The sequence below is a fragment of the Chondrus crispus genome, genomic scaffold, assembly GCF_000350225.1.
Source record: "Chondrus crispus Stackhouse genomic scaffold, scaffold_401, whole genome shotgun sequence".
Lineage (NCBI taxonomy): Eukaryota > Rhodophyta > Florideophyceae > Gigartinales > Gigartinaceae > Chondrus > Chondrus crispus.
Window position 1 is genome coordinate 5339 of NW_005179296.1, and position 13379 is coordinate 18717.

The following is a 13379-nucleotide window of genomic DNA, read 5'->3' on the forward strand; positions in this document are numbered from 1 at the left end:
ATTTTGGATTAAATTGCTCTCCGAGGACGGGACACTGATCCCGATTGTCATTTCACGGGCATCCGTCGATGACGGGGGTGTGTCTTCCGGTAGGCTCAATGCCTCGTCCGGGGGCACAGTATCACTTCAATTCCCTGAAACGCGTCGCTCGTCAGTCCCTTCTTGTAAAGGCGTTTCCGACGGAAAACTGCCTTACTCCTCTCGCTCCGACTTTCCTTCCTTGCGGACCCCTTTGTTTCGAATTTCTGACTCCTCCGTGTTCCCTAACCTGCTAATTCTATTGACGATGACTATCCCGCTTGCGCGTGCACGACTTGCGGCGGCAAGGGTAACTTCTTCCTTCGGAAATACGTGACGGCCGCACTGCGGGGTAATTGCTCAATGGGCTCCCACGTCGCGTCCTCGGGCGTATAACCGTACCATTCCACCTTGAGAATCAAATTACCATTTTGATGATCGTGGTCGACGACCCGGTCGATAATTATTCCGTGTTTTCCGTTTCCTCTCCTTTCTCTGAGCTGTTTCCTTCCCCCTTCTGAAGATCTTCCAATTCATCCTCTTCTCTGGACTTTCCGAACTCGCGTAGGTCTGGAGGTGTCTCCGCTGTCGGCGTTTGACTAACTAAATTATCCTGGTCCCCTGACGTAGGCGCACGGGTGTGAGGACGTTCCTCGTCCTCCATTACCTCTCCTTCTTCGTTTAACTCCGGCTCTCCCAGGAACTGTAGCGCTTGACGTAGGCCAGTTATCGGCGCATAGTCCATCGGGCTTGGGGCTAACTCCACCCTGTCTCGCGATACACCCGTATGCGTTCCTCCTGATCGCCAATGGCAATGAATACCGTATGTTGATCCGATCTTCTGACCTGATAAGGTCCTGTGGCGACTTGTGCCAGCTTGTGTTTCGATTCGCCAGCCGTGCCCTGCTCCTTCCGGAGGAACACGTAGGACCCCGGTGGGAGCTCATATTGCGGTTTGCGAAGGCGTGCGTCGAAATTTCGCTTGTACCGGGCTTGTTCCTTCCGCAAACTCCTATCGGCGCTTCGCATTAGGCTCTCCAACCACGACTGCCATTTCAGGTAGTATGCTCGTGACGAGCTGAAGTTCTCCAAAGTTGGCTGCGCTTGTAACGCAATGCTTCTCGGCGCCCGAGCTAACACCAGCTCGAAGGGCGCAATGTTCGTAGTTCGATGAACTTGCGTGTTGTAGGCGAACGTCACAGCGTCGCTAAATAGGTCCCAGTCCTTCGGATGTTCTCCAACATATTTCGCAACGCGGAAGTCAGCGTGCGGTTAAACCTCTCAACTTGGCAGTTGGCCTGGGGGTGATACGTCGTCGTGAAGACGTTGCGTATGACCAAAATTCGACAGATGTTTTGAAAGAACCTGGCCGTGAACTGCGTCCCGTTGTCGGACAGCAGCTTCACAGGGAGTCCATATACGAATACCCAATGCTGCACAAAAGCTTGCTCTATGTGTGCCGCGGTAATGTTCTTGAGTGGTACTTTTCGTACCAATTTTGAGTATCGGTCGCTGATCACGAGGATGTAGCGGTTTCCTCTTTTCGTTGTGATTAATTCTCCGAGGATGTCGATAGCGACAAATTCCAGCAGAGCCTTGGGTGTGAACAACTTCATTTCTTTCGTATTCTTCCGTACTTTCACCCTTTCTCTGGCGCAATCTGCGCAATTCCTTGCTACAGCGTAGCAATCCAGGTCCATCGTAGGCCAATAAAATGATTTTCTCAACGTCTTGTAAAGTTTCCTGCCTCCCGGGTGTCCTGCCAATTTAGCGTAATGGCTTAACCCTAGGACACGGTCCCTTAACGATTGTGGTATCACCACTTGTAAAAACTCCGCCGCGGTACGGCATAGAGTTCCTTCGAATTCGTCGGTCTCCATGCTGAACGTTCTCACCTTTCCGGCGTCCATTTCTTCCTTGATGCGGTTGCAGAAGGGGTCGACGGCTTGCTCGCGAATGAGCTCCTCCGGAGTGACAGCTTGGAATTGATCGAGGCGATCAGGGGCGGTCCCCCCCTCAAGAGCAAGGATGTCGTCTAACGCGTCAAAACTGTCCTCGTCCTCCACTGTACCCTCGGCCGGTTCGGCCATAAAGCATGGGATTTTGTGGTCGATTTCGTCGACGGTTTCTCCTGCGGTCCGTAATCTTGACAGCGCATCAGCTTGACTATTCGCCTTGCCGTTCTTGTACTTGATTTCGAAATCAAATTACCGCTAGACATTCTTTTTCTGATACAGAATAGTTTCTCTCGGCTGTGGCTAACGTTCTTGAAAAGGACCCGATGGGTTTGCGTTGCGCATCCGGATGCGTTTGAAATAAGGCAGCGCCGATTTGATAGTCGCTTGCATCGGTATCTACGGAGTAGGGTAGGTCCTTCTTCGGCAGCGCCAACACCGGCGGTGCCAAGATGGCGTCCTTGAGCGTATGAAAAGCTTTCTTGCACGGTTCGTCGAATCCTTCCAACTGGACCGATTGTCCTTTCTTCAGTAGTGGAGAAACATGGGTGGGCCGGCCTCACTGTAGAATGCGTCGATGATAGGGCAAGCCGAGTCCGACTCCTCGTCGGATGCGCTCCATTCCTCCTCACGGCTGTGCTGCTGTATCTCAGCTGCTCTGTCTACAGCGGCCTCTGCAAGCAAGTGAAGCGCATTCGCTGCGCCCTGGGGAGTGATGAGAGGATTCATAGAAAATATCGAGATTGGGAAAGAGTTTCGGGAATGGCGGCGAGGAATGGTAAGGGATTACGTAAAAGTTGAACGTTTTATCTAACACAGTGTCTTCTCTGTGTTTGTCCGCGTTTTTTTGAAAACGGTTCTAGCGTCTAGACGACCGGCAATTTGCCTCATATGAGGTCAACTGCTCTACAGTAAAATTTAAACAAAATTTAAGATTTTCGCAAGTATAGAACAAAAGGAGCACAATTTTTACGAAGTAGAACTTTGAACGACTATAAAGACAACTATAAACGACTAGTTAGTAACTGGCAAGCCAGCTCAGTGGTCTGCAAGGATCGCTGAGTCTTAGAGGCCGGGGTTCAACTCCTCGCTGAGCACTTTAGTGGTCGAAAAATCCCTTCGGGGATCTCGATGGTTCTTGTTCGTGACCTGCAGCCCAGGACGCTTTATAGCGCCCACTCGAACATGAGATTGAATACGGTGACATCTCATAAAGGGGCATTCCGACACGGCTGCAGGTCTTCCAAGCAAGTCTTTAGACGCAGGATAGAACCATAGGGGGCAAAAGGAGTTTTTTATCTCTTTTTGCTCTATTTTACTCAAATGCTGACCAATTTAGTCATTTTTAATGGCCGAGAACGCTTTAAGCACTAGTAGTACTTACCTTTGTAAGTAAGATCGTGACGTTCATCGACATGTTTCTTAAAACAGTCACGCCCAGTCTGGTGATGACAAAGGTATACTTCTTTGTCAGAATATACCTTGCAGGCTGAGCAAATAAACTTTGACTTTTTTGTACCTTTGCAAATATTGCATCTGGATTGATATAGAGCACAAGTCTCCTCGCCAGATGCGCTTTTCCGCTTGCGAGTGGTTGGAGTTAGGTGAGTACCAATTCCACTGCCAAACCCAACATCTTCATCTTCAACAGCACTGTCTGATTCTCGCTGACGTAACGATATACGATCATACTTGTTATCAATCAACTGGTCAGCAAGCTCACAATAAAACTGATTTGGAGACATCTTAGAACCATCTCCTTTTGCACCTGCATACAGTTTCCATGCATCCAAAATGCAAATGGCCAATAAAGAAGTGTTGACACGCATAGACCACTCCTTGACTTCGAACTTCTTTTCCAAGCCGAGATCATCCTGACGAGATCTGTTGTGGTGGTCAGTCTGAGAGCAAGTTTCATAATACTGCTCGCAGACTGAGGGAATACGGATAGACAATTCCTCTTTTCTTGTCACGCCATGACGTGTACGCCATCTCTCGCGGTAGATTGGAGTTCCTTCGTTGGATGTTCCGACAGAACTAATAAAATATCTGCGGTCTCGGTCCACCCACATAACTGCCATAAGATGAGGCCCGGCCACCGGCTTCGAAACTAGTGTGACGTGCTCTCCTTTTTCAGCAATCTCCAGATGAGATAGATATTTCATCGGATATTTCTTGGTAGATGTCTTCACCACACCTGTGAATCTAAGACCTTTCTCATAAAGTGATTCAGCCGTGTGGACAGAAGCAAAGTACGAATCCGCGCAGACAACACGATTGGTGTGAAACCATGGCTGTAACAACCTCAAAGTCACTGCGGTTCCGTGTAAGTGGTCACTTTCAAAATCCTTTAAAGAAGTCTCCTCAGCTGAGACGACGTTCTCAATTCTTATTATATTTCCACTTTTTCCACATGCAGCAGTCTTCAACTCACAGCCATTCTCGGGTTTTCGGTCCATGGCCACATAATGAGGAAGACCGGTTTCAATCTAATCTCCTCCAAGTCCATACCAGCGTGACATACTCTCATCAACGCAGATGTTCTGTGATGGAATCACATGTGATGCTCTGTGATCATTGATTGCGACCATGAAGTCCCCGATCATACCCCATCTGTCATTTGAGTCAGCTGGAAAGCTGAACGTGACATTCTGACGAAGCTCCTCGAATCTTCTGCGGAGATGATGTTTCCGAATTGAGGTTGCAGGAGATATTTGCTGGTTTCCTGTGAGCTCCAAAGAGACCTTCTCGTGCTGAATTCAATCCGAGTCATAAGGATTAGCACCCCGAAAAACTTCAAAATTTCACCTCTTGTAGTCAAGCGAAGTCCCCTTGATTCCATTGCATCGTTGGTGTAGGAAACCATTAATGCCAAGTGCTCCTGTGGGAACATCCACATGAAGTAGTCCATGGGATGCATTTGAGATGGACTGTGACCACGGGATATAATCTCATCAATCGGTCCAATCACCTTCCATCTTCTCGGCGGTATCATACCATTTAAATGCATCGTGACTTCCTCACGCTTCCAGGCCCGGCCGTGGACATTCATGAGGCCATCTTGGGAATCCATTTCGTCACTCTTGGAGATCCTCGTACTCGGGCTGAGTGCTCCTTCCAGTGGCGTCACGCGGTCCTCTGTAGGCTCCAGTCGCACATAATGGTCAGTTTCTTGATGGATATGATCTTCAGGACCGTCATCGATCAGGTCCATCACTTCACCAGCCTTGATGTTAGCTATGCGAAGCGTGACTTCCTTGACGCCATCTGATAATTCCCATTTAGCCCTGACTGAAGTGACACTGCGACCCTTCACTTTGTCAGTTTTCATGCCAATGACAGTTCCCGTGACCAGCTTGATCTTCCAGGTGGCTCGGCTCCATACATAAGGCGACATTTACTCTGAGCTGTGAGCAGTCTTGCACGAGTGTGGACGCGGTTACCTGCAATAATTCGAGGATCATTAACGCTCACCATTTTGAAGAAATTTAGGGAAGAGGAAGACGAAAGTGTTGATTAGGGAAGACTGAGATACGGAATTGAATGTTTTCTGGTTTGCCAACGTTTAGTACTCTAGTCGTGAGCTTTTCACTACAGTAGCGATAATTTTCTACAATTATTCGAATTGCAAAAGCCCGCCTAAAAACTGGCCTCATATGAGGCCATTTGTCACCTAGACACTAGTTGCGGTGATTCCTATGCTTTCGGTACGTGTAACACATCTATGAGTGCCATTTGTTGGTTATCGTGATTCAGATAATTTCTGGAATTTGAGCTCTCAATCTGTTACATGACATCCCTTACTGTATTGAGTACGGCTTTTTGCAGCCAAGTGCAAATTGATAGAAAGGCCTAGTATACAAATGAGCAATTTATCAAATTTGATCAAATTTGGTATTTTGCTCGTTTGCTACTGTGTTGGTGGAGTTGCTCTTACGATTGCACAGAAAATCGAGGTTGGTCATCTGCTGCAGGTCGGGAATGCGACTACCCCTCCCACAAGGGCAATCTGGGACACGTATTGAGTAATGCAAAACTGCCGCTCGCCAAAGTGCCCTGACTGCCAGCCACACGTCGTTAAACCATTGGCAGCGGACCTCGGCAGAAGGAACACTCAAAAAAGGGAGATTTTATTATCTTGATTGAACGCAATTCCGACTTTTGTTATCGAGGAACCGCAGCTCACGACAGGTCAAAAACGGTTAACTTGGGACACTCTTCTCCCAGCCATTGCAGCGACTCACAGCCATCGTAAGAACACAACTGATGATTTCACATACCGCAGTTTCTGCAGGATAGGCCCGCAGCACCGGCGTAACCCCTTTGCGTTTCCTCGTCGTCCCAACGTCTGCTTTCCCGACCCGTTGAGCTCGGGCATTTGCGTTCAAACCTGCTGTACGTTGCTTCCTTTCACGCGTTTCCTCCCTACGTCTATCGCGCTCCAAGAGCTTCCGCTGACGCCTTTCATCTTTCTCTCTACGCTCCTTAGCAAGACGCAGCACCCTAGCTTGCCGGTCAACTTCGCGCTGCCGCTTGGCCTCCTCTCGCGCTTCATTCCTTTCGTGACGCCTCCTCCATGCGCCTTCCCTTTTTATCTTTGCCTCTTCGAAGGCTTGTGCTAAGTCTGCGGCCCTCTTCTCACGCAATGCAAGAGTGTTTTTGTGCGTGAGGTACTGCGCGGGGGCGCCGCAGTCCAGCATGACTCGCTTACGCAATGGAACATTTGGGAACGCTGCGCTTCTAGAGAGGGGGTCGGGAATTATGCTGCGCAAGATTGAAGATGTTGTAGTTCGCTGCTGCAATGTGCTCGAAAGATCTGCCAGCAATTGCTGTGGTTGGGCAACTGTGTTCACAATGTGACGTACCTCTTCGACAGTGTGATTATCGCTCTGGCGGAGCATGACAGAAGTTAAACGGGATGCCACACCACTTTTGTTAACTCTTTCTCGGTACTGCATGCCTTGCTCACGTCTTGTGTCGCTATCCGTTTTAAACTGCTTGGCTACGCTTGGATTTAGAGGAAATAAACCACATTCCCGAAACGAACGCTTCGCGTCCTCACCGGTTATGGCATCGTGTGCGACAACCCCCAGCATTAGTTTGAGCTTAACTGTTTTTGTATTAGTGAGGGCCATTTTGTCAAGCTCGGACTTCGTCTCTCGGATCGAATGTTTGAACTTTTTGTTGACAAATTTGTCGCACGGCTGCAAAACATGCGATGTATTCGCTGGAGCTTGCACCACGTCAATATTGTGGCTCACGCACCGTCGCAGCCACTCGACGCCATTTCTAGAGCTATGCCCATCGAGCGTTAGGAGAATCTTTTGAGATGGGTGTACAAATTTCCTCACAAAACTGTTGAAATGGTCAATAAACGCTGCAAGTATATCCATCTCCATGCTTCCGTTTTCGGTGAGTTTGTGAACGCCGTTGTCAGGAAACCATTGATTTTCACAAAGCTTGTGTGGTAGTCCATCTTTGTCGCAGTATACATCTCGAGGCAGCGGCTCAAACCAGTCAGCGTATTTGCGCTTCCCACTGATGACAAAGAACGGTGGAGCTTTGAGACCGCTTGCAGACACCACTATGACCGCCGTCACATGTCTCCCTGAGCCCTTCGAATTGCCAGAGTTGCGAAACCTTCCATGATGCGTGGAGGAGGACCCGTATACTTTTTCTCTTTTTCCATGCTCTGCATCAATGGATGTTTCGTCCATATTCCATACACGGTCTGGGTCCTGCATTAATCCCGGGTTTGATACTTCGAGACGACGTAGCACCTGAAAAAAGGTGTCAACATGATAGTAGTTTTCCCCTTTCAATCTTGCGTTGTCCTTGTCTTCTTGGTTGCGGTATGCCAGTTCACGATGCCTAGCCCGAAAAGAACGTATTGCATCCGGGCCAGGGATACCATTTTTCCATCCCGGGCGTCCATCGCTGGCAATCTTGGCCATCAAAGTCTTGAGCATATCATCATTGATTGCGAACCCTCGCGACGCCGCACAGACGATTTGGTCCGATAGCATCTGCTCTTCGACTGCAGATAGAACCGATTTCCTTCCTGGTACTGTAATAGTGGTGTCTATGTAAGCGTGAAGCTGCTCGTGGTCGCGCTCTCGTATAAGCTTGGCGAGGCGGCCAACGGTAGACTTCGAAACAGAAGTCATTTTGAGTAACTTGACGAATTTTTCTGTTCTGTCGGAGAAGTCCAACCGCTAACCGTCTTTTTTCTGTTTCTGCCTGTTGCCGCTCTGCTCTGTTCTTTAGGTTTGACGTTTGCTTTCGCATTGAAGGTGCCGTAGTGTTGAGAGCGAGATGTGAGAACCATTCATCCCATTTTACGCGTGCATGAGGTTGAAATAGTATGCAAAAGGAGCACAGTGTTCGAACAGGCCGTGTTATTGTTTGTTTGCATGCTTTTTCGTATTTTCATGAGTTTGGCGGGAAGCCAAGCGCAAGATCTGTTCGGGATTGGATCAACGGTCGGTGCATTACGTCTGGATCAAGGTAGAAGGGATATCACTATTAAACATTGATCACATAAGGGGAACTGTGTAGATTTGCATCGATTTTGGCGTCCCAAATTGCCCTTTGTCCCAAAAATCCCTTTTGGGAGGGGTATATCACGATTAACTGCAAATATAAATGCGTGCCTCTTTACTACAGTACAACCGCCTGCCCTTCAAGCTTCAAGGGACATCGACTTTTCCCAAACTGACCTCCTCCTCCTCTGCTCTCTCCTTCTCTACTCTCGTCGCCCCATCCCCAAGCCGATATGCCAGCACAAAGGCGACCACAGCAATTAGCACCAACAAGCCTCCCATCCTATACACAACCCTAGACCCATACCTCTGCATGACCCATCCGCCCACGCCGGTGCCAACCGTGTACGCCATAGTCCTGAGCCCCGCTGCGACGGCCTGCCCCGTTGCAGCGAGCTCCTTCGGCGTGCGCTCGGCCACAAATGCGACGGTGGCCGTCTCGATGGCGGCAAAAGTGACGCCATGCAGCGGCTCGAACAGCAGGACGACCCACCCGTTGGGCGCGATCGTGTACCCAAAGCCGCGCACCACGTACGCCAGACAGCCGATGACCGCCAGCGCCGGCGCGCCGACGTGGTGCAGCAGCTTAGGTGCCATCGCGAACAGAGGGATCTCGAACACCACCGTGACGACCACACTCAGTCCGCACACAAAATTGGTTGCGTGCAGGTCGTACTTAAAAAAGAGAAAGAGGAGATTTTCCACAAGGCTCATGCCAAACGACAGCCAGAAGAACATGTTGAAGTACAAGACGGTCGGCAGGCCGCCCGCCGTGAGGATGCGATTGATGGCAGGTAGCGCCGCCATGGATATGGGTGTATCGTTGTCCTCTTTCTGCAACCCTTCTTCCGTCGCGTGGTCATTCTCACTTTGCAACTCCTCTTCCGTCGCGGGGTCATCATGCTCACTTTGCAACCCCTCTTGCACCAGAGTCTCCTCCATCTCTGGTGCAAGCAGCATGTGGCGATCGTGGGGAACCTCCTCCTTCCTCATCTTGCATCTCTCGAACACCAGCAGCGCGACGACATGAGCGCCGCCAAACACTGCCACTCCCACATGCACGGCCCACATCTCGACACCTTCGATATCCAGTACACATCCCAATCCAAGGGCGCAGATAGCCCAGCTGACGGCCCCCCACAGCCTCTCCCTCCCAAAGCGCTGATGACCTCCCTCTCCGAACTCGTCGCGGAGCTGCTCGATAGCGATGGCGCAGACGAGGGGGTAGGCGGCGGCCTTGCAGAAGCCGAACAGCACGCGGAGGGCGAGCAGGACGCGAAACGTATTGCGCGGAGCGACGAGGTCCAGCGACGGCCACGCGACGATCTGGATCAGGAAGGTTGCGACGGCGAGCGCGTACGTCGCGGCGGCGACGCTCTCGCGGCGGCGCGTGCGGTCCGCGAGGTTACACAGCAGCGGGTTGGCGACGACGGCGACGGCCGTGGCGACAGCGATGAGCGCGCCGACCTGCGCGTCGCTCTGCGCGTGCGCGGCGTAGAACAGCGGCAGGAAGCGGCCGGGCATCGCCAGCGCGCAGAAGAGCGAGAAGAAGAGCCAGCGGGGGCGCATGGCGGGCGGGAAGAACTGCGGCGGCGCATGGCTCGGACGCTGGGCGGGCGGGTGGGAGGTGAAGCGATGGGATGGAGCTTGCCTTGTGGTGGGGCTCGGCGCGGGGGAGGTGAAGCGGATGCGGCTTGCAGCTCAATGAGCGGGACGCAGATGCGCGCACGTGAGGACGAGATGAGATGGTGTGGAATTTCGGGAAATTTTCGTTTGCAGTTCACGGCGCGCGGGTGCGACACGCGCGGGCGGCTCTGCCGCACTGCGCTGGTGGCGTGACCGGCACTGGCAGGGGCGCGGCGCGGCGTATGCGGCGCATGCGCGGACATGCGATTGCGCGTTGCGAAGGGTGCGATGGGCGCGGCGGGTGCGGAGCGGCGGAGCGGTGTGGAAGGCGTGGGAGGCGGGTTTGGGAAGTAGAGTAAGGAGGTGAGGTACGGGACGCTTCAGCACTGTACCTTTGGGTACAGTAGTAGCGTACAAAGCGGCGCGGTAGACGCAGGTCGCCGGTACCGGCCGAGTCTGCCATTGGCGCTCGGGCGTGCTGCTGCGGCAGCAGGAGCGGCCAGGCGCACTGCAACTCATTAAGGCTTGGGTGGCTGCAGGCGCACCCCCTGTGTGATTGGCGGCCTCCTTGCGTGCTGCGATTTGGCCGTTGGCCTCGCCTGATAGGCCGCTGGCCGCCTTGCGTGTTGCGATTTGGCCGTTGGCTTCGCCTGATAGGCCGCTGCCGGCGGACTACCGAATCCCGCGCCAACGGCACCGCCCCATTGGTCGCCTGATGGAGAATTCACCAAAAGGGCGTTTCAGGAGTGGCCCACTGGGACGGTGGCGCCCCGCTGAGAAAACATCCAGTCAGACCCCCTCGTGGAATCGCATCTGCCTCTCGTGGAATCGCATCTGCCTCTCGTTCGAACGCTCGCCATCCCCCGCAAGCGTCTAAGTTGCCTTTCGCCCAACCGCTCACATCCCGTGCATGAGGCAGGCCTCCGCGCAAGAGAACACGTCCCAACATGGGGGGAAACGCTCAGGACGCCGCCCAGGTCGCCGTCTCCTCACTACACGTGCCCCTTACGGCGAAGGTGCTTCGTTTGGATGAGGGCTTTGATTTGGACGACGCTTTGGAGGAATCCGACCGCCATGGCGCTGCAATGGACTTTGATCTAGAAGATGACGATGAAGACTCTGAGGAGGACGACGAGGACGACGAGGACCAGGACGATGAGGACGACGGGGACGACGGGGACGACGGGGATGACGAGGACGAGGAAGACGATGATATAGACGAATCCACGCCGGGCGAGGGAAATGACTTTAGTTCGCCAAGCCTCTCCCACTCGCCGTTAGCCAAGCCTGAGCCCCACCTCCCCTCCGCGGGGGCCATCACCGTGAAGGACGAGATGCGCCCCATCGCTGTGGGGCGCACGCCGTCGGCGAACGAGACTTCGCAAACCCACCTACGAGCGGACGACGACCACCTACTCGACCGCCGCCGTCGCGACGTCCGCGCGGCGCGCGACCGATTGGGCGAGCAGTTCGAGCAGCTGCGCCGCGTGCTGCCGGACGCGCCGGACGGCGCGGAGCTCACGGCAAAGGCCCAGGTGCTGGAGCACTCGGTCAACGTCATCCACAACCTGATGAAGCGCGCGCGCCATTTGGCCATCGAGCTCGCCGTCGTCAATCCGGAGGCCACCAGACGGTGGGTCAGGAACTGCGCGGACGATGGACGGAAGCCGCTCATGCACGCGGTCAGCGCCGTTATGAAGCTGTTTGCCGCGTGTAAGGAGTGGAGGTACGCCGAGTGGTGGACGTTGGACGAGGGGAGGAGCGAGGAGGGGAGGAGCGAGGAGGGGAGGGGGAGGACGACGGTGGTGGAGGATGCGGCGGATGTGCATGGGTGTGTGGTCAGGGACTCGGTGAGCGTGATGCGGCTGGGGTGGACGCTGATTCAGCGCTTGGGCGGCGGGATGCTAGTCGGGTCGGTGGAGGAGCGCGAGGAGGACGAGGAGCTGGCGCGGTTCGCGAAGGCGAGCAGTGTGTTTGAGTTCAAGCCCAGGATCGGCATGCCTGGACGCGTGTGGACGAGCCGAAGGGCAGAGTGGCTCATCGACCTGGGGGAGAAGGAGATTTTTCTGAGGTCGCCGCTGGCGAAGCAATTTGGCATGAAGACTTGTCTGGCGGTGCCCATCCAATTTGGCGGGCACGTGCACTCGGTGATGGCGTTCTATTCGAGGGATGTCAGAGGGTACAACCCCGAGTGCTACGACTTGGCGTGCATGTTGAGTCAGTGCTTGGAGGACATCTACTCGCCTGGGAGTGGCGGCCCGTGGCAGGTGAGCGAGGAAAACTTGTTCCCGACGCACCCGATGCGGTGAGAGGGTGGGGAGGTTGTGTACTAATAATATGCCGGTTGAGGGTTTTGGGGGGAGAGCAAGTTCGGGAATGAGACGCGCAGATGGATGTGCAGAGTTATGTGGAACGATTGATACACGAGTGCCTTTTTGCAGGTGTACAAGTAATATGCCGGATGAGGATTTTGGGGGTTGGGGGGGTGGAGAACAAGTTGGGTAACGAGACGCGCAGATGGATGTACAGTTAGGTGGCACACTTGATACTGGAATGTGCAGACCAGTTTTTATATCATTGCTTATATCCGCTTGAGAGGTTGCGGCGATTGGGGTTGCCGTGAAACGTGTCGATGGGATCGATGCCCTAGCTGCTAGACATGAGAATAAGAGTTGGCGACACGAGCACACAGCTTGAGGTGGATACGGGGGGGTCGCGATATAGTGCTACAGTGCACGAAAAAACTAAAGAGCACCCCCAATTGTTGAACGAATTCCCGTGTAATCATGACCCCTGCGCTGTGGTTGCCTCGTGACACATCATTTTATTCAGGAGAAGTAAATTGAATATCTTGAACTATTGTGGTACCGAGGTCGGAATATTCTAAGTGTTTGGCCCCTAATGGGCCTAACACACGCACAGAGCGGATAATGGCTGCCAGCGCAGCCGCGGGGGAAGGGAAGGGAGGGCAGAGAAGCGGATGACTGGCTCTTCCGGTTCGCCTCCTGCGCGCCGACGGCAAGAGAATGCACTGCCCAGCCACGCCGTCCTCTTGTCCACGTGTACAGCGTGCACCCGTGTCCAAGAGTAGGCGCGCAGGCATCGCGCGGCGTAGGTCATTACCAGCGATGTGAACCGCGGAAAATGATGAGGTCTAGTGCGAAAATTTTATGTGTGCCATTTTTCCTAGTAAACGTTGTGTACTGCCGAATCATTTGTGAACCGCGTGATGCCCATC

General features: G+C 53.3%; 4 protein-coding genes across 4 annotated transcripts; 2 read left to right on the forward strand and 2 right to left on the reverse strand.

Annotated features, from left to right (window-relative positions):
* The first annotated feature begins 8618 nt into the window (after positions 1-8618).
* Positions 8619-9545, forward strand: CHC_T00001146001 (hypothetical protein). The gene has a single exon (XM_005718410.1). It carries the CDS (start codon positions 8619-8621, stop codon positions 9543-9545), a length of 927 nt encoding a protein of 308 aa, XP_005718467.1.
* Positions 9546-9679: 134 nt separating this feature from the next.
* CHC_T00001147001 (hypothetical protein) lies at positions 9680-10354 on the forward strand. The gene has a single exon (XM_005718411.1). It carries the CDS (start codon positions 9680-9682, stop codon positions 10352-10354), a length of 675 nt encoding a protein of 224 aa, XP_005718468.1.
* A 748-nt stretch (positions 10355-11102) lies between these two features.
* On the reverse strand, positions 11103-11816 carry CHC_T00001148001 (hypothetical protein). Its single transcript, XM_005718412.1, has one exon. The coding sequence runs from the start codon at positions 11814-11816 to the stop codon at positions 11103-11105; it is 714 nt and encodes a 237-aa protein (XP_005718469.1).
* A 978-nt stretch (positions 11817-12794) lies between these two features.
* On the reverse strand, positions 12795-12929 carry CHC_T00001149001 (hypothetical protein). Its single transcript, XM_005718413.1, has one exon. It carries the CDS (start codon positions 12927-12929, stop codon positions 12795-12797), a length of 135 nt encoding a protein of 44 aa, XP_005718470.1.
* Positions 12930-13379: the final 450 nt, after the last annotated feature.